The 24560-nt window shown below is 41.4% G+C and overlaps 1 protein-coding gene across 4 annotated transcripts in view; it reads left to right on the top strand.

Annotated features, from left to right (window-relative positions):
* The first annotated feature begins 12778 nt into the window (after positions 1-12778).
* Positions 12779-24560, top strand: part of LOC143766092 (uncharacterized) — a 63217-nt gene continuing 51435 nt past the window's right edge. For all 4 annotated transcript variants that reach the window (XR_013213528.1, XM_077253478.1, XM_077253476.1 and 1 more), the window contains exon 1: positions 12779-12953. Coding sequence is in view for 3 of the 4 variants with exons in the window: in XM_077253478.1 (XP_077109593.1) it covers positions 12887-12953 (67 nt within the window). In the remaining variant the exon portion in view is untranslated. The remainder of the gene's footprint in view (positions 12954-24560) is intronic.

The following is a 24560-nucleotide window of genomic DNA, read 5'->3' as shown; positions in this document are numbered from 1 at the left end:
CAAGGTTAGCTGATTACGGGCCCAAGTAGAAGTATGCTCCCCTCCAATCAAAACCCTAGCTATGCCTCTGATCATACTAAAAGTCCTTCTGAGGCCTAATCTTGTACTTGTTCTGTTTCTATGTGATACATTTTGCATTTAGGCTAGGGACAACTGCTGGAGCAAAGAAACTGGCTGAATATAGCCTGTAGGCAGTGCTTAGGGCTTTGCAGTCTGCTGCTAAATATATAGCTGCTGCAGGTGACACTTTCTATTTGGGTGAAAAAATTGACTGTATTGTCATTATTGTAGTTTAACGCACTTTGTACAAGATTATGGTGGTTTAAAATTTTAAAAAACCGCTTGGCCCGATACAGCGCACAATTTTTTTCTTTTCAAAAAATTGACTATTGTAATTTATACAGTTGAACTAGCTTTGTGTAAAATTACAGTGGTTTAAGATGTGCAAAAACCGCTTGGCCTTATATAGTTCACCAAATATTTTTGCTCCAAACATTGACTATTGTCATCCATACAGTTTAATGTTCTGTGTGTAAAATTACGATGGTTTAAAATTTTTAAAAACTGCTTGACCTGCTACAGGTGACCACGTTTTTTGTTCAAAAACAGGTGACAATTTTTTTTGTAATTAAAAATTTTGTAGCTTCAGTTAATCAAGGAAACTTGGTTTCCAGAAACCTAACAATTACAAAATTCGTAAGGTGTGTGGTAATGGACGGGAAAGTGGAAATGCTGATGATGGTACGTGCAGACTATGAGACTGTGGGGAAGTTGCTACTGCACCTATTGCTGGAGCACAAGCAACATGCCCATCCATGACACGTAGCTTCCTGTTCCACTTTGCAGGGAGGTATGGGACACCACTTCTGCAGCCACACCAGTGCAAACAGGTGGTTGGTTGGAGGGCAGATAATGCTTCCAGCATGCTTGCCAGCACCACTCAGTCTTCCACAAGGTCCAGTCCCACCTCCCAAGACTCTGAATCACTTAATCCTCACCCTGATCCTCTGTCCTCCCACCATGTCACATCTCAGGAGACCAGTGATCCCACACTAGGACACTCCAAGGAGCTCTTTACATCCTCATTTCTTAAATGTGGCCGCTCATGCTGCATGTTCCAAGAGGGAAAGGAGGACATGCTGTTTAGTGATGCATGAAACTTAGAGCAGCCACGGTCACAACAAGATGATGGTAGGAAATGGCAAATTTTTTCTGAGGTAGATGAAGATAAAACAGTTGCCGATAAGTCAGGTTGTTGTTAAGTCACCGAGTCAGGTGGACCAGGGTGCGGCAGTGGAAGACGAGGTGGTGGATGACGCAGTCACTGACCCAACACAGAAGTGTTGAGAGGTAGGGATCAGCAGCACTGAAACAGGCAGGATGAGGCAGTGGCATGACCAGAGGGAGAAGGCGGTTAACTGTTCCGCAGAGCACCGACACTCGTCAATTTCTCCGTCAAAGAATTAGGTGTTCCCCAGTCTGGGACTTTTTTAAATAGAGTTCTGAGACAAAAAAAATGGTCATTTTCAACCTGTGTCATGGCAAGATCAGCAGGGGCCTGACTACTTAGAACCTAACAACCACCAGCATGATCAGGCACATGTCATATAAGCACCCGACTCGATGGGCCGAATGTCTGGGTCCACAATTGGTGCCAGCGCATGACACTACTGCCTCTTCCCCTGGGCTACATGCTTGCCAAAGCTCTGTCCATGACACTGGTGCAAATGCCTCCAGCCCTGCACCTGTCCTTCCACATTCTGAGGCACCATCATCAGGCACTTACAAATCCTTTCCCCAGCATAATGTCAGCTGGCCTTGCTACCCCAGGTCTCGGAGCAAAAAAGAAAGCTCCCAGCCACCCACCCACAGGCCCAATTGCTAAATGGACACAGCTCCAGTCTGCTTACAATGGAAATGTTGCCGTTTTAGATTTGTAGACATGGAGGATTTCCGCCCGACTCATTGTTAGAATGTTTTGCTTTTGACCATCCGCCACCTTGTTGTGGTTTTCTGGCTGCTGGTCTTTTTCCCCTGGTGCTAGGTTGTCTTAGGTCAGGTGATTGTATCACCCTTTATTACCCAGCACCTGCCTCCCAGGCCTTGCTGGACAATAGTGTTAATCCACTAGAGTTCTGGCTAGGTGCTTTGATAGCTTTCTGTGTTGGATTTTATGCAGTTCTGGGATCTCTAGTTCTATTATCTTTAATTTCTGTTTTCAGTTGTTTTCTGCAGCCTTCTCTGTGATTTCTATTAAGAGGTGACTTGTTTTTTATACCCAGTCCTTAGATCTTTCAGGCAAGCAAATAAGATAGCACACTGCAGCGCTAAAACATGCAAACATGAAATATGAAAACTAAATCGCATTACTGCACTAGAAATATGAAAAATGAGAGCGTTTAGCGCATAAAAATGGCCAATTTTATGTGTACCTGATAGCCACTTTACAGCATCTCTCTTATATCAGGTCCTACGCTTGCCTTCCTCGCTGAGAATAAACGTCTCCATGTGAATGGGTACCTGTGAAAACCTCTTCCTAGACTCATATTCTCTATCTCTGTGGAGGGGTAATGGACCTGCTGCAATTAAAACACCTGTGGCTAGGAGGCGGAGTGTTCGGTCAGAAGGCTAAATAATACATTTGAAAAAACTGACCGTCACATCCATACATAGACTAAGTGTGAACAGGTGCTAAACCTAGAGTAACCAACTCCTATACAGCCAAGCAAATAAGGTAGCACACTGCAGCGCTAAAACATGCAAACATGAAATATGAAAAATGAGAGCGTTTAGCGCATAAAAATGGCCAATTTTATGTGTACCTGATAGCCACTTTACGGCATCTCTCTTATATCAGGTCCTACGCTTGCCTTCCTCGCTGAGAATAAACGTCTCCATGTGAATGGGTACCTGTGAAAACCTCTTCCTAGACTCATATTCTCTATCTCTGTGCATGTTTTAGCGCTGCAGTGTGCTAGCTTATTTGCTTGGCTGTATAGGAGTTGGTTACTCTAGGTTTAGCACCTGTTCACACTTAGTCTATGTATGGATGTGACGGTCAGTTTTTTCAAATGTATTATTTAGCCTTCTGACCGAGCACTCCGCCTTCTAGCCCAGGTGTTTTAATCCCAGCAGGTCCGGTACCCCTCCACAGAGAGAGAGAATATGAGTCTAGGAAGAGGTTTTCACAGGTACCTATTCACATGGAGACGTTTATTCTCAGCGAGGAAGGCAAGCGTAGGACCTGATATAAGAGAGATGCCGTAAAGTGGCTATCAGGTACACATAAAATTGGCCTTTTTTATGCGCTAAACGCTCTCATTTTTCATATTTCTAGTGCAGTAATGCGATTTAGTTTTCATATTTCATGTTTGCATGTTTTAGCGCTGCAGTGTGCTAGCTTATTTGCTTGGCTGTATAGGAGTTGGTTACTCTAGGTTTAGCACCTGTTCACACTTAGTCTATGTATGGATGTGACGGTCAGTTTTTCAAATGTATTACTTAGATCTTTCAGGGACCTCCTTCCCCCTATCTATATGTCTTCGCTGAGATTAACCTAGGAACGTCGGTGGGTCTATTCACAAGGAATGGGTCGCCCACTCCATCGTAGGGTATCAGCCTAGTCTCAGTGCAGGGTCAGTTTTCCCCCTTCTATCCTAGTTCTGTGTTACACTTCTATAACACTTATGGCAGCAGCCATACCTTAGTACTCGGTCCCCAGCCTCCACTATTTCTCCCAGTGTGGAGTCCCAGCACATGTCCAGGAACACCACCCGTGCCCTTACCAAAGCACTTACTAGGATTGACCACTTAATGACCGACATGAGGAGAAGCACTTGTGTCCAGGGACGCTACGTTTCCCTGACAGCACACTGGGTCACTGGGTAAACATTGTGGAGGCCAGGGCTGAGTCTCACACTGGCTCAACACATGTGCTAATGACACCAAGGATTGCTGGCCCTACTTCTATCAGGGTTTCCTCCACCTCCTACACCCGTTCCTCCACCCCCTCCTCCAAGATCACTGTGGCTAAGCTCCAGAGATATAGTAGGGAGATGGGAGAAAGTTCCACAAAGTCAACTATCACTGCAGCCCTCCACCAGTGGGGCCTTTATGGCAGAGTGGCCCCACAGAAGCCTCTCCTCAGTGAAAGAGCCCGCATAGCGTTTGCTAAAAAACACATGAAGGACTCCCAGACTGTAAGAAATAAGATTCTCTGGTCTGATGAGATGAAGATAGACCTTTTTGGTGATAATTCTAAGCGTTATGTGTGGAGAAAACCAGGCACTGCTCATCTCCTGCCCAATACAATCCCAACAGTGAAACATGGTGGTGGCAGCATCATGCTATGGGGGTGTTTTTCAGATGCAGGGACAGGATGACTGGTTGCCATTGAAGGAAACATGAATGCGGCTAAGTAGAGGGACATCCTGGATGAAAACCTCTTCCAGGGTTCTCTGGACCTCAGACTTGGCCAAAGGTTCATCTTCCAACAAGAAAAATACCCTAAGCACACAGCTAAAATAACAAAGGAGTGGCTTCAGGACAACTCTGTCACCATTCTTGGCTAGCCCAGCCAGAGCCCTTATCTTCCATAAACTCAATTGAGCATCTGGAGAGACCAGAAAATGTCTGTCTACCAACGTTCACCATCCAAACTGATGGAACTGGAGAGGATCTGCAAGGAAGAATGGCAGAGGATCCCCAAATACAGGTGTGAAAAACTTGTTGCCTCATTCCCAAGAAGTCTGTACTAGCTCAAAAGGGTGCTTCTACTCAATACTAAGCAAAGAGTCTGAATACTTATGACCATGTGATATTTATGTTTTTATTTTTTAATTAATATGTAGAAATTTCTACATTTCTTTTTTTTGAGTCAAGATGGGGTGCAGAGTGTACATTAATGAAAAAAAATGAACTTTTTGAATTTACCAAATGGCTGCAATGAAACAGAGTGAAAAATTTAAAGGGGTCTGAATACTTTCCGTACCCACTGTATGTCCCTACTTGTTGGTGCATTACATTTTGAGTCCATTTACATTTTTGTTAATGAAAACCTGTTGCCTTACATGTCTTACCATGTAAACATAAATCGATTATTGATTTGCACCAGGGTGATATTGTATGCTGGAACATTGGGTGTTGGAAGAAATGTATGTCTTTATCTGTCTAAAGTCATGCCCAGTGGATTACCTGCCCCAGGTAATTTTGCTATTTTTCTTATGTATCGGAATAAGAAAAATTACCCACACACAAAAATGATCATTTCCCCATAGACCTGGTAAAAAGATTTCATCTCCCAAGAGTGCACTATATAATATTTCTGGTGTAGAACATCAGGCCATGAAAAATTATATACAGTAGCAGATAGCCTGCAACATGGGTTCATCAACTGTCCTCGTCACGAGCAGGTGTAGGTTTCTTTTTTGGCATTAAAAAAGATTGTAGTTTCAGACATGTATTGACTATTAGAAATTAACAAAAGAGAGACAGAAGAATCAGTATCCTTTGCCACTCCTCCGTCATCTCTATAACCAGCTGTTGGGTGCCCGTTGGTTACCCAAACTTGATCTCAAAGGTGCATATAACCTGATCCATATAAGAGAAGGAGACAGGTGGATGACGTCATTTAACTTACCTGAGGGTCACTATATGAGTATCACGTGATACTTTTGGACTACGTAACGCCTTAGCTGTTAAGCCAAATTTAGTGAATGACATATTCAGAGATTTAAGTGGTTAATATATAATAACAAAGGAAAAAAGGGAATGTAGTCAGCTTACCGGTCTTAGACGAAATCCCCAGATCCGCGAACGCCCAGCACGGTTCGGGGTGAGCACCCACAGCAAATGAAGACAATCATGATCATGAGTAAGACTTCATAGTTGAAACGCGTTGATCCTCTTCACTGGTGTGCCTAGGTGTTTGCTATGTAAAGATTTTTCTTTTTGAAGAACTATTTATTGCTTTAGTTGTCTAATAAAGTCTCACAAAGTCTGAACTGCCTCCACCTCCAGCTGGATCATTTCTCTTTTTGTTAATATATAATGACCTATCTGGAAGACATCTTGGTTTATTCAACTGATTATGAGTCTCACATCTAACATTTGCACCCTGTACTCCAAAGATTCAGAGACAATTTTTTGTTTGCTAAGCTTGAAAAATGTATTTTACTTGTTCAAGTATATCTTGTCTGTAAATTTATTAAACATTTTTCTAAAATTGCCAAACTATTAATTGACTTAACTAAATAAGGAGCAGATGTGGTTTGCTGGAGACCTGAGGCGGCCCATGTCTTCACTGAGCTGAAGGAATGCTTCACATAAATTGTTGGCTTCATTTCTTTAACAGTGCTGGGCATAAAGTCACTGAAGAAACAACCAAAGAATACAACCCCAGGCAAGCGAGATGGGATTTGTTCTTTTGTAGCTTTAATAATAATAATTACAATAATAATAATCATAATAATTTTATTGATATAGCGCCAACATATTCCGCAGCACTTGACAATTAGGTGGGGAGCTTTGATTTTGACATTCAGAATTGGTGATAAAAACAAAAGCCTATGTGATCTCAACAAATTTCTCTCTGTCTTTAAACAAGTTCCTATTCTTGCTTTTTCTCTAGATCTGACTGAAGAAATCTATAGATCTCAAGATCTAGTCCTGTACAATTCTCTCACCTTAAAATTGTTTATTCCTCCTCATTTCCTTCTGCGATTCCTATCGAAATCACATGACTCAATTTTCACAGATCAGCCTAGGATTAATTATACTCATGGACTGGAAGCCAGGTATTTTTGGTGGCAAGCTATAGTTCGGGAGTGTAGGAAATGCGTGGTTTCATTTGGAATCTGCACAAATTTTAGAGGTATTGAAAGCATATGTATGATAAAGCTGAAAATGTACCTGTTCTGGACTGACTAAGGTTCCTTGTGCCAAGCTGAATCCAAAATGTATTGCTTCATATAAAATAATTGAGGTCATTTACCCTGTATCTTTACATTTGATACTTCCGATGTAATTTAAGAAACCAAATGTTTTTTACAGGTTCATTCTCAAGGTAAAGTGTTCACCTGTTCACCCTTTCAAAGATCCTCCTCCTCCCGTAATAATCAAAGGCAACTTGGAGTAGCTACAGAGAATTTTAGATTCATGTATAATGAGGAGCTCATAACAATATTTGGTTATCTGGAAGGGGTTATGGTCGAGAGGAGAGATCCTGGGTTTCCGTTGAGCAAGATCAATGATAACAACCTAAATAGATTTCATCTATTGCTCCAGGATGAACCTAGGGGTCCAAAGAGGCCCCTCTTAAACTGAGGTTTACTGCCACATCTCCACCAGAACCTGCTCCTGCAATGTCTTGTTCTGTCACCAGGCGCCTCTGTATTCATTATGTTGGTGATGCTGGTGATGGGGACATGTCAGGGCCAGAAACTCTGGCGATGCAAGATCTATCCACCAAGAGATATAGTGTGGCAGAAACCTGTAGTGTTGTCCAGTCTGGCACAACTGGTGTGTGCGCTGTCCAGCAGGAGTAATCAGCTTCCTGTTGTGGCCAGTGATATAGTACCACACCCTAATTAAACTTCCAGCATGATGCTAGGAGGTGCCAGTTATAGTTTATACTTGCACTGGTTTTCTCCTGCTATTTAGCTTGTTTGATTTCAGTTTCTGACTTCGACCTATGTTTAGACTATCGGTCTGCCTGACGATTCTCTTCCTGTCTCTGACCTCCTGGAATTGAAGTGACTACCCTCTGCCAGGTCGCTCCCTTGTCCCTTGGCCAGCATCCACTCCTTACTGCTTTGTAAGTCCAGATATCGGTATAGGAGTTAAAGGGTGAAGGACAGGGTATTGCTTGGGATCTGTTAGATGGCATGGCAGTGCAAAGTCTGGCTGTGGAAGTACTTTTTAGAGGTGCCAGCCTTTCATTGACAGTGCTCCCTAAAATTCATTATCTGATCAGCATGCTCATGCAGACATGCACATTTTAATCCAAATTGGCTGTTACAATTTGCCAATGGGCAAAGGAAAAAAGATCTTTCTAGGAATGTTCTTTCAAGTAATGATTTTTCAAGGAGCAGTGACTATTGGAAAAATGTTAAACATGACTATTCCTGATGATGGAGGTTTGCTGTTGATTGACTAAGTAATTGCCCATTGTTACATCTCACATTACAAATAATCATTTTGGTTGAGATTGTTGTTTCCAATCATAGAATTATGTATTTGACCAGTCTTTTGTTTGACTCTTTCTGGTCAGAGACAAACATAGTAATCTGCTTCTAATGCAATTCTGTAAAAAGTTGGCTCATAATTAATTCCCTTAATGGCTGATATAGCACACAATAGAGTGGATATAACAGAATGAAAGAGATTGAACAGGATTAAGGAAACACATGAACAGCAGGTGCCAGTTGTTACATACAGTTAACACCCTGATGGAACTCCCCAAGTCAGTGCTAGCACTAGTTGAACCCTTCAGCCCCCGGAAAAAATTTCATTTTTTTTCTTTTTGTTTTTTTCCTTCTCCTTCTTCCAAGAGCCCTGAGCTGTCTTCTTACTGATATCATTTTGAGGTAGATACAATGTTTTGATTGCCTCATTGCATTTTATAGCAATTTTGCAGAGGTCAAAAACTTTAATTCGGGTGTTTAAATTTTTTCTTCCATTCTAAGCTCAACCGTGTGTCCAAGCAGTTGTATGTGGCCTGATATAGGGTACGGCCTTACTAAGGAGAAGTTGCATAACGAACTGTATGGTGTTTTTTCTCCTAATTTTACTGTTAATTCCTGTGAATCACCTAAAAGGTGAACATACCTCCTAAACACAGTCGGTCTCCGTAAGGAGAAACGATACTTCTTGGATTCCAGTCAGACGCCTCTCACACAGCCAAACGAAATCTCCGCTTTGCACTGACGAGGGGCAGTACCCCGAAACAGTGTCTGCAAATTGAGATTCTGGTTTGGCTATTATCCTAAGTCATGTGACAAGGCTCGTTGAAGGGTCAACATTGACTTGTAGGATTGCTACCTTCCAATAGGTGGCATTAGAGTTCTAGCTCTCTTCCTCTCTGAAGAGACAATTTGCATAATTAGCATATTACCCAGAGGAGCATTGCAGCTTTAAGTCTCCTCATCTCGGCAAGCTTAGCATGTCGGTCTCCGTAAGGAGAAATGATACTTCTTGGATAACGGTCTGACTCCTCTCACATAGCCAAACCAGATCTCCGCTTTGCACTGACGAGGGGCAGTACCCCGAAACACAGTGTCTGCAAATTGAGATTCTGGTTTTGCTATTATCCTAAGTCATGTGACAAGGCTCGTTAAAGGGTCAACATTGACTTGTAGGATTGCTACCTTCCAATAGGTGGAACTAGAGTTCTAGCTCTCTTCCTTTGTGAAGAGACAATTTGCATAATTGTGTTGTATGTAGTAATATTCGGTCACTGTATGGTCTGGTCATGGTGTGGTCTGGTCATGGTGTGGTTGTATTACTTCCTGTATGTGGTGGTATTTGTCTTTGTATAGGGCATTGTATTGGTGTTATGTATGGCAGTAATTTGTTCTCTCTGATATTAATTAGGAGAAGATTCTTTATTTCCATTAGAGATTAGATACTTGGAACACAACAGCAGAGATGCACTTTTTCCACAGGGGTTTCCTGTTGAAAAAAGTAATCACCTATCCACAGGATAAGTGATAACGTATTGATTGCTGGGGGTCTGACTGCTTAAGGTACCGTCACACTAAGCAACGTCGCCAGCGATCCGTGACGTTGCAGCGTCCTAGGGAGCGATATCGCTGTATTTGACACGCAGCAGCGATCAGAATCCCGCTGTGAAATTGCTGGTCGCTGCTAGAAGGTCTGCACATTATTTGGTCGCTAGGTCGCCGTGTATCGCCGTGTTTGACAGCAAAAGCAACCATACCAGCGATATTTTACACTGGTAACCAGGGTAAACATCGGGTTACTAAGCGCAGGGCCGCGCTTAGTAACCCGATGTTTACCCTGGTTACCAGCGTAAAAGTTAAAAAAACAAACAGTACATACTCACCAGCGCGTCCCCCAGCCTCTGCTTCCTGACACTGACTGAGCGCCGGCCCTAAACTGAAAGTGAAAGCACAGCGGTGACGTCACCGCTGTGCTGTTAGGGCCGGAGCTCAGTCAGTGTCAGGAAGCAGAGGCTGGGGGACGCGCTGGTGAGTATGTACTGTTTGTTTTTTTAACTTTTACGCTGGTAACCAGGGTAAACATCGGGTTACTAAGCGCGGCCCTGCGCTTAGCAACCCGATGTTTACCCTGGTTACCCGGGGACCTCGGCATCGTTGGTCGCTGTAGAGCGGTCTGTGTGACAGCTCTCCAGCGACCAAACAGCGACGCTGCAGCGATCGGCATCGCTGTCGCTATCGCTGCAGCGTCGCTTAATGTGACGGTACCTTTAGACCCATTCAGCAAAATGTGGAACTTTTTGTCCCCATTAGACTGGAGTGGCATGTCTGACTAGATCACTGATCCATTCATTCCCTCAGTGGCTGCACTTGTTTTTTTCTAGAAGCCCCAAAGAGAATGAATGGAGCTGCTGTCAGATATCCCACCTGCCGCTCCATTTTAAAATGGGGATAATTGTCCTATCAGCGATAAAACTTCCTCATTTCTCCGATCAGTGCAGTTTCTAATGGTCGGACCTAAGCGATCACCTATCCTGTGGAGCCCATGGATCGGTGATAACTTGTTTTAACCAAAGAACCCCATTAATGTAAACTACCATAATTATACAACCCATGTATGGGGGCGCACAGTAGATGTGCAGGAGCTGCCTGTGTTTTACAGCCGATGTGCCACTATAATGGGGATAATGACTGACAGATATTTGCATTTAGCTGTAGGGTGGGAGAAATGGCACTTCCACTGGTTCCTGATTGATCCATTATATACTGCAAGGGAAATTTGACATTACATATCAAGTCTAAGGCATCAAACAGAGTCTACACAAACCATCAGAAGGCGATTGCATTACATTTGGCTGGCGTCCAGCTACACATGTTCAATTGACCTTGTAAGAAGAGGGACCGGACCGGGGGTAACTTTCTTGCCCCGTTTCCGGAACTGCTGGGACTGTCCACCTTTGTTGTCAGGGGGAAAGCTTAGAAACCCGGACCAACCTTTGCACTCGACAGCAGGGGGCATAGCTAGGATAAAAAGGACAAAGCGCACAAAAAGGAGAGTAAACTTGGCGGGAGCATGCAGCATGCAGCAGGGGAAGTTTAGTGTTCCGCCCTCTGAGCAATGTGACAGTGCAGGTCTGCGCTATGTTGTCCCTGCTGCCACTTACAAAGACTGTGACCGGAGAATTGTATTTTGCCCCCTGGCTCCCGCAGCTCAAGTTACCCAATGCTGCTGGTCAGTAAATAACGCTCGCGTGCCACCTGAGAAACACCGGGTGACTTGCCGAGAACTGTTCCCTCTCTTACCCACATACTTCTGCTGAGCCCCGTCAAGCCCCAGCAGTGTCTCTGCTCTGCAACCAATATCCTGGACTAAGGTCTCCATGCAAGATGTCAAGGACTCATCATCACCGCCAGGAATCGGATCATCAAGGCCTGCAAGACGACACCGGATTCATCACGTGCTGACCGTGTCGGCACCACCATTAGAACTTAAGACTCTGCAGTCAGGAAGCCGTCAGACTGATAACTTTACCCTTAATGAACAGGTGTTATACTTATTGCCCTCATTACCTCTCTCAACCCACCAATTGTGCTCATATCACCTGCCATATCCCTGCCTCTACTTTTCTCTCCCTGCGTGGAGTATACCCCTGTTATAGTAAAATTAACTTTAACCCTTGCTTTGCCTCCTGTCACTTACTGCATCCTGCAACCTGCTCACAACCTCACTCCACAGCTCTCAAAGGCTGTCATGGTGCAGGGCAAGATGGCAGTGGAGGCTGTAGTAAAGGTCTATCGTCTTCAGCAATGAGTTTTTGCCTTGGATGCAATGATAGCTGGAAATTGGTCTAAAGACAACTTTGGGTTCCAAGATGAAGAGGCCTTCATGAGGGAGCGTAATACTGGTCATATTCCTGGGATCATGGTGTGGGGTGGCGCAATGGACAGAAACGACACCCTTTAAGTCTTCATTCCAGGTACACTAACAGATTAGCGTTACATTGATTTGATCGTGGAACCAGTGGTACTGCCATTTCTCCAACGTGTATTTCAACATGTCACATCAACCAGGCCACATGTTTCTTATGCTACTGTGAGCAGCCTACGTGGCCTAAACGTGCTATCAATGCCTGCAGTGTCTCTACACTTGTCTCCCATTGAGCACATCTGGGATGTCATCGGTCAGAAATTGTGAAAGAAGCAGCCAGCAGCGGATCTTGATGATTTTCATTCCCAAGTGCATTCAGAGTGGCAGAACCTTTCTCAGATGACCATTAATAACCTTATCAATAGCAGTCAAGGCTGGAAGTGCGGGGATTTCTGTACATGGCGCTTGTACTCAAGAATGAATAGGACCAAATTTTATTTCTACTTTTTCATCATTTGCATATTATTAGCATGTCTGTCCATCCTGAAATTTCCATAATTCCACAACTTTTCCTTCTTGGTGTTGTAATCTCAATGTTCAAGAGTGTATTAAGTGATTATGTAAAAGAAAGTTCTGTACATTGCAGTTTTCACATTGGCCACTAGAGAACCCCATTTTAACTTCATGTCTTGGGAGTAATTCTTAACTCTGGCAAATTCAGGAAATAGGGAAGGTTACCGGATTCTTCCAAAGGAATGGATTTCCTGCGCCATCAGAGTATAGCAGGAGTTCATCTTTACAGTCATCATTTCTTCAAGGAGTTCGCAAGGAGTTGGATACAATGATCCTGTCTTCTTTGCTATGTCTTTACATCTTGCAGATTTCGATGGTAGCATCATGCACGTTAGGTAGGTGATTTGTTTTTCTTTATACTGTTTATTTTCTGGATGAAAAGCTTTTTTGTGTCGAGACTTGTTTTGCCTTGAACGGAGACATACCAGCTGTATTTATACACAGTTGGGAAGTTCCACGCTCACATCGTACTGCTGTTTGGGTATTTAGAGTAAAAAATGAGAGAAACTGATATATTTACCTAATTTTTTTTTAAACTTGTATTATTTCACATTTTCATTCTTTTTTTTCATATTGTGTCCCAAGAAGTTAGAAAAGACCAAAAGTGTCACAATTAGGACTTTGTTGGATCTATTTTCACCCGGTAACTGATAGCCGACTGATTTCTTGAGATGACAGCTGTTATGTTGCAGTACATCTTTTACAGTGCAGAACAAAACCATTCATTCAGTAAGGGGTTAAGTAGATGTTATTATTATAAAAAGTTCTTATCACTAGCATGATTATAATCAAGTGAATGTGAATGTAATCCAAAAATAATTATTTTTCATAATCCATTTCCCGAACCAGAATGACAAAACTGCGGATATGAGTTGTGTTCTCGGCATCTGCAGGAGGGTGACAAATAAGATACAGCTGACGTGCTGCTGCGATGCTTAGGAAAGAATACTACCCTGTTTAACCACATAGATGATGTGGATGTACATGTTATTTCTTGATTGCCTTCTGTTCCATTATTTTGGTAGGAGGATGAACAAACTCGTAAATTCTAGAAAATAATGTAATATTTTTATAGGTCGGGTTGTTAAGGATGGGTAAATACTATTTAAAAAATAAAAAAAATCTCATAGAACAATGGTTTAGGGGAAAGGGCAATCTGATTTTTTTTTTTCCAATTTTTTTTTTTTTTTAACTTTAGTCCCATTAGTGGACTTGAACTCGGCTGAGTCCAGACACAGATTCAATGAAATGCTTCTGTATAAAATTGACATGAATCATGTTGTATTTCTGTTAAACTAGTAGCGCAAATATGGCAGTCATAGGGGCAACACATCATTGCCCTTCCCTTGTGAGCTGATGAGTTGAGAGACAGAGCCCCGTCTTCCTAAACTTACAAGGATCAGTGTTCAACCAGATTTCTGCAGTCTTTGCAGTATCAGGAGCCTGGCTATATGTGTCAACCTGATCTAACAGATGCCACTCTCCCACTTCCAGTCTCAATAGGTGCTGCCAGTGGCATACCATGGTTTGCCTGTTTTCCGGTCAAGCGTTTTGTGCCTCAGAACTTGTAGACCATTAGCTTTCCCAGAGTAATTTTAATATTAAAAAAATATAGAGTACATTCTTATAGTACTTTTTTCCTTTATTTTTCATTACATTTTGGGTTTTTTATATAGCTATTGTGTTATCCTTGCCCTAGCAATATCCCTAGTTCTAACACTAACCTTAGTCATATCCCTAACTCAAGTTCTATCCCAAACCTTAGCTCTAACCCCAGTCTTAAGCATAGTCTTAACCTTAGTTAAAAATTGCATAGGTAGTGTTTTGTTTTGTTTTTTACAGGGGATGCTTTTTAACATTTGGCAGAGCTCCCCTGGCTATTTTAATAAATTGTCTCTAAACCTAACCCTAGCCAAAGTCCTAACACTAAACATAGTCATTTCCCTAACTCAAGTCTAAACCCAAACCCAAGCCCTATCCCTAATACTAACCCTAACCATAGTCTTAGGCTACTTTCACACTAGCGTTAACTGCATTACGTTGCAAATGCGTCGTTTTGCCGAAAAAACACATCCTGCAAAAGTGCTTGCAGGATGCGTTTTTTCAGCATTGACTAACATTAGCGACGCATTTGCGACGCAATGACACACGTCGCAACCGTCCTGCGACGGTTGCGCCGTGCTGTTGCGGACCGTCGGGAGCAAAAAACATTACTTTTTTGCTCCCGACGGTCCGCTTTTTCCGACCGCGCATGCGCGGCCAGAACTCCGCCCCCACCTCCACGCACTTCCCCGCACCTCACAATGGGGCAGCGGATGCGCAGGAAAAATGCATCTGCTGCCTCCGTTGTGCGGCGGGGACAACGCTAGCGTCGGGGACCTCGGCCCAACGCACGGCGACGGGCCGAGCCCAACGCTAGTGTGAAAGAAGCCTTAAACCTTGGTTAGGGTTACAAAAAACAAAACACACAGTATAATTAAATTTTAGTTTTTACATACTTTTTCATACAGGATACACTTTTTTACATTTGAGACAGCTCTCACAACAGGATTCTATCCTCTCACAAAATTAGAGAGGAGAAGCAAAGAACTGTGGGAAAACACAATGCAGCCTTTCTCATTATTATAGTCTTTTTAACTTTATTCTTTATTAACCTTTGCGTATTTTTTAATATAACTAATTTATTAATTTGGCTCCAAGTTTAACCCCAGCAATATATCTAACCCTTGTCTTAACACTAAACCTATCTAACCCAAATCCTAACCCAAACCGTAACCCTACCTCTAAGGCTACTTGCACACTAGCGTCGGGCACTGCACGTCGCCATGCGTCGTTGTGGAGAAAAACGCATCCTGCAAAGTTGCCTGCAGGATGCGTTTTTTCTCCATAGACTTTTATTAGCGACGCATTGTGACGCAGTGCCACACGTCGCAACCGTTTTGCGACGGTTGCATCGAGTTTTGGCGGACCACTGCCACAAAAAAAGTTACATGTAACTTTTTTGTGCTTCGAGACCGCCATTTTCTACCGCGCATGCACGACCGAAACTCCGCCCCCTCCTCCTCAGACCTTGCAATGGGGCAGCGGAAGCATCCTAAGACTGCTTCCGCTGCCCACGTCGGGCATTTTTTTCACAGTATGCGTCGGTACGTCGGGCCGACGCAGCGCGATGGCCCCGTACCGACGCTAGTGTGAAAGCAGCCTAACCCACGTCCTAACCCAAACCTTAACCCTAACTCTAACCCATGTCCTAACCCAAACCATAACCCTACCTCTAACTCACCTTCTAACCCACACCGTAACCCTAACTCCAAACCATGTCCTAACCCTAAACCGTAGCCTTATCTGAAGCCCTACTCCTAACCCTAACCATATTCTTAACCTTTGTTAGGGTTAGAAAAAGTATGTAAAATCTTAAAATTTATTTTATTGCCGATGTGTTTTTTTTTCCCAAGCACAATTTTTTCAATTTAAGACAGCTCCTCCAGCATTTTCCTGTCTCAGGTTTCACAAAATTACAAGTGACTAGAAAGGCAAGGAGCTGTGGGAAAGCAGAATTCAGTCTTTGTCACACTTATAGTTTTTTTTAACTCTCTATCTTTTGTGAAATTGTTTTTTTTTTAAATATATATAACTATTTTATTAACATGGCCCTATACCTAACCCTATTATTATCTCTAACCGTCGTCCTAATCCTAAACCCTAAATATACAACTCTGGCAAAAATTAAGAGACCACTGCCCAGTTTTATAAAAATCAGCTTCTCTACATGGCTGACAGCCATTCTATTCCAGTGTCAGATGAATTCCAACCAGAGTACACCTCATTCTACTTAATGTGCTTCTGATTAGGTGATCACCTGAACCAAATCTTATTTAATGAAGGAAAGTATAAAAAACCCTGCTGTGGTGTTCACAATCCTCTTGCAATAGGAAAAGCTGGATGGCAACACAAGCGCTAGAAATATCCCAAAAGAAATAGGAATGGAAAAAATAACTTTTAACCATGCCAAAGAGGAGTTGAAAAGAAAAGTCTTGAGTGAGGAAAAGAAGGGCTCAATTCTGGCTTTACTAGCAGAGGGACACAGTGAGCATCATGTTGCCTCCATCCTTAACATTTCTAAGATGGCAGACCATTACAACAAGGTCAGGCAGCAGACATTAGGAACAACAAAGCTACAGACTGGCAGAGGGCGAAAACGACTGACCGGGATGACCGTCATCTTCGAATGTCACTCAGTAACCGCAGGATGACATTAAGTGACCTACAAAAGGAATGTAAAAGGCAGCTGGTGTAAAGTGCAAGGCAAAAACATTTAGTAATAGGCTTCTAGAGGCAGGACTCAAGTCATGTAACGCTAGAAAAAAGCCTTTCATCAATGAGAAGAAAATGAGAGCCAGGCTGAAGTTTTCCAAAGACCATAAGGATTGGACCATAGAGGACTGGAGTAAGGTAATCTTCTCTGATGAGTCTAATTTTCAGCTTTGTCCAATACCTGGTCATCTAATGGTTAGACAGAGACCTAGAGAGGCGTGCAAGCCACAGTGTCTTGCACCCTCTGTGAAATTTGGTGGAGGATCGGTGATGATCTGGGGATGCTTCAGCAAGGCTGGAATTGGGCAGGTTAATCTTTTCGAAGCATGAATGAATAAAGCTGAATACAAGGTTGTCCTGGAAAAACAGTTGATTCCTTCTGCTCAGGCAATGTTCCCCAACTCTGAGGACTGTTTTTTTCCAGCAGGACAAAGCGCCATGCCACACAGATACTGTAGGTCAATCAATGTGTGGATAAAGGACCACCACATCAAATCCCTGTCGTGGGCAGCCCGATCTCCAGACCTAAACCCCATTGAAAACCTCTGGAATGTAATCAAGAGGAAGATGGATAGTCACAAGCCATCAAACTGCTTAAATTTTTGTACCAGAGGTGGCATAAGGTTACCCAAAAGCAGTGTGAAAGACTGGTGGAAAGCATGCCAAGACACATGAAAGCTGTGATTAAAAATCATGGTTATTCACAAAATATTGTTTTCTGAACTCTTCCTGAGTTAAAACATTCGTATTGTTGTTTATTTTTAAATATTTTTATTGAAATTTTTCATAAGAAATGGTAGTGGATAAAGGGAAGGGAAGATGGGGAAGGGGTTAACATTGGAAAAAAAAAAGGGTGAGGGAAAACGGAATCAATATAATTAGAGAACCAAATATCAATCTCGAATACACAAGAAAAAAAAAATGCATTAAATATGATCTTTTGAATAGAATATACTACAATTTTTTCTTATGCAATGTATTGGAAAGAGATATAAAGTAACAATCTTTATCCACTTTGCATGACTACAAGAGATTTACTCTTTACAAAACTTGTCATTCCAAATCCTCCATTTTTTCAGATATTTTCTAATACCATTGGTGTTGGCAGCAAATCTCCATTCTAATGCACTATGCTGATGGATTTTATCTAGAATATCTGTAAACTGGGTGAATCCGATTTTTTCCACCAGAGTGCTATTGTACTTTTGACTACTAGAAATATATGTATTAGGATGTTTTTGACCTGAGGATCAATTCCTTCCATGTCCAGAGAAATGAGAGCCCTCTGGGGAGTAATCACAACATTTTTAACAAATAAATTAATATGAAATGAAACTTTTGACCATAGAGGTTTTATTTTCGGGCAGCCCCAAAAAAGATGAAAAAGATTTCCTTGATATCCGCACTTCCTCCAGCACAAAGGAGAGTGATCCTGATATATATGCGCAAGTCTAATTGGTGTGTAGTACCAACGTGTGATCACCTTGAAGTAGGACTCCTGTAGAGCCATTGAAATGGTAGACATGCATGTATCCTTAATGGCCTTGTCCCATTGCTCAACTTGTAAAGAAATGTTGAGGTCCAATTCCCATTTTTTCATGTATATATTTTTAAAACAAGAGGTATCTCTATTGAAGTGACTGTAGAGGTTATTTAGACTCCATATATGTTTGTTCTTTACACTACACAGTAATGAAGAAAGAATTTCTAAATTTAATGGTTGGCTAGTCAGTAATTTCTGTATATGCTCTTTTAGGGTTAAAAAGAATATTAATTCAGATGAGGGTAAGTTAAATTTAGTCTTAATTTCGCTAAAGGTGAGAAAATTCATCCCATTATAGATATGTCCAACTTTTTTAATGCCTGATTTGGCCCAAATTTCTGAAAGTGGAAGATCATATATCAATGCCAATAGATGAAGAGGAAGTTTCATAATTTGCTCTGATTTGTCAACATTTTTTCTTGGAGGTTTAAGAAGAGTTTTCCAGGCCTGTATTATAGCCTTAAAAATGGGATGAGATGATTCCTTTTTTGGTTTGTGAAATAAGAAACTGAAAAAAGAATCCTGTGCTAAATTAAGATTATTAATGTCACTTTCGATTTGGAACCACGCTGGGTATAGTTTTTTTATCAAACCCCTGTTGGCTTTGTTTTACCAGGGAAGCCAGATAATAAGCATGGACATTTGGGAGGCTAGCCCCACCATTACGTTTGTGTTTGCACAATAAATCTGAAGACAACCTGGCCCGCTTACCGCCCCATATGAATGAGTTTATCATAGTTTGAAGTTTATGAATAAATTGGTAGGGGAAGGTCACTGGGAGAGTTCTAAAAAGATAAAGTATCTTGGGTAGAATGATTGTTTTGATAGTCATTGTTCTCCCGAAGAAAGAAAGTTCCGATTGAGCAAATTGAGAGATGTCAAGAGAAATTGTTTTAAAAATGTTATCAGCGTTAGTTTATATTATATTTTGTAGTCTGTTTGTTAAGATTATTCCTAAATACACTATTTTGTCGCCCTCCCCAGCTAGATTTATCTGATCCCTCAATTCTGCAACATGTGATTCATTCATATTAAAAGTTAAATATTTAGATTTATGTGGATTTATCTTAAAATATGATATCTTGGAGAATGTGTCTAACTCTGAAGAGAGAGCTTCAATCGAGGCTGCTGGATTAAGTAGTGTAAGAAAAATATCATCTGCATACATGCTAATTTTAAATTGACGGGATTGGATATCAACTCCAAGAATATCTATATTGGATCTGATTCTCTCCGCCAAAGGTTCCATTGCAAGGACAAACAGCAGGGGTGACAAAGGAGACCCCTGACGTGTGCCATTGGAAATGATGAATGGATCTGACATGAAATTATTGGAGTAGATCCTGGCACTAGGTCCTGAATACAGAGCAAAGATAGTGGACATAAATGCAGAATCAAGCCCAAACTTTTCAAGTGTCGCTCTCAAATAAGACCAGTTTATCCTGTCAAAAGCCTTTTCAGCATCTAAGGTTAGAAAGGCTGCTTTTGAATTTGAATTTTGGATAATGTTGATTAAATTGATCACCCTTCTGGTCCCATCTGATGCTTGGTGTCCATCAGTGAATCCCATCTGGTCATCTACCAGCAAACGTGGGAGAATATTTTTTAAACGATCCGCCAAAATCTTGGAATACATTTTTGTATCACTATTTATTAGTGAGATTGGACAGTAGTCTTGCATCCTCTCAGGATCCCCCCCAGTTTTGGGAATCATAACGATAACTGCTTCTTGCATCTCTTTAGGAAAGGAACCCTGAGAGGAGGCAAGAGCAAAAATAGAAGCTAAGTGCGGGGCTAGAATTTTTGAAAAAGATTTAAAATATTCATTGGAAAATCCATCTGGGCCCCGTGTTTTTTGATTTTTTGATTTATTAATAGTATCGATTATTTCTTTTTCTGTAAAGGGACTATTAATAGATATTAAGTCCAATGGAGTTATTTTGGGGAGGTTAATACTAGATAGGAATGCATTAATGGAGTCTGGGTCGATACTGGGTGTGCATGGGTCATCTTTCAAATTGTATAATTGATGAAAAAAGTCTGCAAAAGAGCTAGCAATGTCTTTGGGATGAATCATAACTTCACCTGACGAGGAAATAAATTTGTTAATTCTTCTGTTGATACGTTCTTTTTTAATCTTTACCATCATATATTTGGTAGGCTTGTTTAATGATGTATACCCTTTGAATTTTGAGGCCTTTATAACATAGTCATATTCTTGGAAAATCTCGGATTTCAATTTTCGCCTCAACTCGAAGATTTCCGCCTGTATATTTGAAGATGGTATTTGCAGATTGTTTTGCTGTAATTCTTTTGTATTGATTTGGATCTGTAGGTTAGCAATCTTTTCCCTGTTTTTCTTTTTATATCTTGCAGCTAATTGTATGAGACTTCCCCTGAGGACTGCCTTGTGGGCGTTCCACAGTGTAAATGCATTTATATCTTCAGACATTCTCTTTGAAGTAATTATTTAGTATTGTCTCTATTTCCTGCTTATAATCTGGAATTTTAAACAGTGTAGGATTACATTTCCATAGGTAGTTATTTCCGAGTGGGGGTCCTAGAAGGAAATCTGCTAACACTGGGGCATGATCTGAAATGGGTTTTTTTAAAATTTGAATACTCTTAAATTTAGAGAGGGTAAAAACATTTGCCAAAATTAAATCTATACGGGAAGATGTTTTATGCACGTCAGAATAGTGAGAATACTCACGGGAAGAAGAATTAAGACATCTGAATATGTCGTAGAGTTCATTTTGGATCAACCACTTTTTTAAAACTGGCGCCTTGTAACGGACTAGAGAGGAGGAATCCATAATGCTATCAGGCACAATATTAAAGTCTCCTATCCATATGATATCTCCTAATTTAATTTTATTCACTTTTTTATGTAGATTATTTAAAAAGGAAATGTGATTTGTGTTTGGAGCATATACATTCACCACTGTACAAGGTTTGTTGTTTAAATAACAAGTAAGGATATGGAACCTGCCCAAATGGTCTGTTACTTCATCAACAAGTTGGAATGGAACATCGCTACTTATTAAAGTGATGACACCCCCTTTTTTAGACGAATGTAGCGATTTAAAGATATGTGGAAATTTTTTGTGCTGAAAAGTTGGATGATTGTCTTTCGCTAATTTCACCTCCTGTAGACATACAATATTGGCATGAGAACGAATAATCTCTTTCCAAATGGTAAATCTTTTATTAGGGCTGTTGATGCCTTTAACATTATAAGAAAGGATTTTCATTATTAATTATGAATGAAACAAAACTGAGCGATAAAAACAAATACAACAAAACTGGTAGTTGGCCTATCTAAAACTAGCCAAAATACACAAGAACTAACTTAGGGTTCTCCTGGAGGACTTCAAATTTATTGAGTCTCACCTAAGTGTGGGGTATACAAGACTTGTGGCTGAGGCCCACAAAGACACCTCAGAGTTAGAGGTCTATTGAAAGAATGAAATTATGAAAATAATAATAAGAATATTTTCTAATGTTTATCTTTAAAGGCAGGTTCTTCCATGAGGAATTTAATAAATCTCAAGCCTTCTTGAGGGGTATCGATCGGATAATTTTTGCTGTTGTACCACACTAAGAGTTTTGTTGGGAAGCCCCATCTATAGGGCACTTTGAGGTCTCTAAGTTTAGCTGTTATGTCTTTAAAGGATCTACGCGCATCCATCGTCGCTTTGGAGAAGTCTGAGAACAATTTTATGTTCCGATACGGATCAGGGAAGGAACCTTTTTCCCTGATGCCTTTCAAAATCTTTTCTTTTGTATCGAAGAAATGTACTCTAAGGATAGTATCCCTGGGCTTGTCTTGGGGTATCCCCTTAGGACGTGGTAGGCGATGGATACGGTCAATGTTCAGTTGTAAGTCAGAGAGATTGGGGACCAGGTTTTTGAATAGATTTTTAGTGTAGTTTGAGAGTTCACCTTGCGGGACGGATTCAGGAATGCCTCTTATCTTTAAGTTATTTCTTCGATTACGATCTTAGAGGTCTGTTAACTTATTTTTGAGGTTAAGGATCTCAGCTTAAAGATTAGAATTCTGTTTGGATAGGTAAATGGTGTCTTTTTCAACAAGAGTTAATCTTTTTTCATTCTTCTGGAATCTTTGAATGAAATTGTTGCAAGTTTCCTGCAGGGTTTTGCTCTGTAATTCAAATCCTATTCTCATAGATTCATTAAATGACCTAAAAAGGCTAGCCGAGAAACCTTCAGTGGCAGGCTTAAGTTAGAACTGAGAAATTCATCCAGGTTAATTAAAGGCGGTGGGATCTCTGCTATTGGTGGCACCTCTATGTGATCTCTTTTAACTCTTTGTCTGGGCTATTGTTCGGTGAATAGTCATCAGACTGATTGTCCAAATCTTCAGTGGAAGGGTCCCCATTTTTACTCCCATTGTCACTAGGACCTTTTCTTTTAAAAGATCTGGAAGTATCCATTTCATTAGGTGAGATGTTATTTAGAATTGGAAGTTTGGACACTCCATTGGGGTCTCCTTTACGGGATGACATGCTTATCGGCAATTTGGATGTTGAATTTTTCCGTATACTCCCTTCCTTTGTAGCTTTACTGTATGTTAGGAATGAGGATTGTTTTATAAATGTAGAACTTGGTTCCTCTGACTTAACAGGGGACCTTGATCTAGTAGGACTAAGTGAGTTGGTGAAATCCTCATAAGATTTAGAGTGAGCCCTTTGTAGAGATTGTCTACTTATTTGGGATTTATTTTTTGTTTTCCCTGTTCCTGTCTCCATTTTGGTCGGTCTCATTTATTGACACTTGGATAGATATAATAGTATGATACAATTAATAATAGTATATAGCCCTTGGAACTCAATATACAGGTAATTGCATGTGAATATTGCTGTATGATACAATATGTTGATAACAGAATAGCTGTCAGTCAAACAAATAAAGTTGGTAACCTGAAACACAAGATACTACACACTAAGGATCAGCATACGAAGCTTACAAGTTAAAGTAGGCAGATAACTACCTCATAGGCCTCTCAAGTTTTGTAAAGAGTAAATAGGGTAATGTACCTTTTAAATCTAGAATCTTTGATGTGGCAGCGTAATGAGATTTATATCCAGCCAAGGAAGAGGTTAAAGATTAAATAAACAGCCTGTGTAACGTACAATGGGAGTATAGGAAGTTTCTTGATTCCTTGATCAGGATGAAGAGAAGAATACAATGATTCCTATTCCTCAAATTTGCCCAAACAAACTGTGAGTAAGGGTACCGTCACACATTGAAATTTCCATCGCTACGACGTTACGATTCGTGACGTTCTAGCGATATCGTTACGATATCGCAGTGTCTGACACGCAGCAGCGATCAGGGATCCTGCTGAGAATCGTACGTCGTAGCAGATCGTATGGAACTTTCTTTCGTCGCTTGATCACCCGCTGACATCGCTGGATCGTTGTGTGTGACAGCGATCCAGCGATGTCTTCGCTTGTAACCAGGGTAAACATCGGGTAACTAAGCGCAGGGCCGCGCTTAGTAACCCGATGTTTACCCTGGTTACAAGCGTAAACGTAAAAAAACAAACCGTACATGCTCACCCGTCGGTGTCCTTCAGGTCCCTTGCCGTCTGCTTCCTGCTCTGAGTGCCGGCCGGAAAGTGAGAGCAGATCACAGCGGTGCTGCGATCTGCTCTCACTGTACGGCTGCACTCAGAGCAGGAAGCAGACGGCAAGGGACCTGAAGGACACCGACGGGTGAGTATGTACTGTTTGTTTTTTTACGTTTACGCTGGTAACCAGGGTAAACATCGGGTTGCTAAGCGCGGCCCTGCGCTTAGTTACCCGATGTTTACCCTGGTTACCCGGGGACTTCGGCATCGCTCCAGCGCCGTGATTGCAACGTGTGACCGCAGTCTACGACGCTGGAGCGATATTCATACGATCGCTGCGACGTCACGGATCGTGCCGTCGCAGCGATGAAAATTTCAATGTGTGACGGTACCCTAACAGAGCTGAGCCTATGGATGACAGTAGGATTAGAAGATAAGGGGAGTAAAGTCTCTGACCAGATTGTTATATATTAACCCCTTCACCCCCGG

This window comes from Ranitomeya variabilis, chromosome 4 (genome assembly GCF_051348905.1).
Source record: "Ranitomeya variabilis isolate aRanVar5 chromosome 4, aRanVar5.hap1, whole genome shotgun sequence".
Taxonomy (NCBI): Eukaryota; Metazoa; Chordata; class Amphibia; order Anura; family Dendrobatidae; genus Ranitomeya; species Ranitomeya variabilis.
This window is presented reverse-complemented; position numbering and strand designations above follow the sequence as displayed.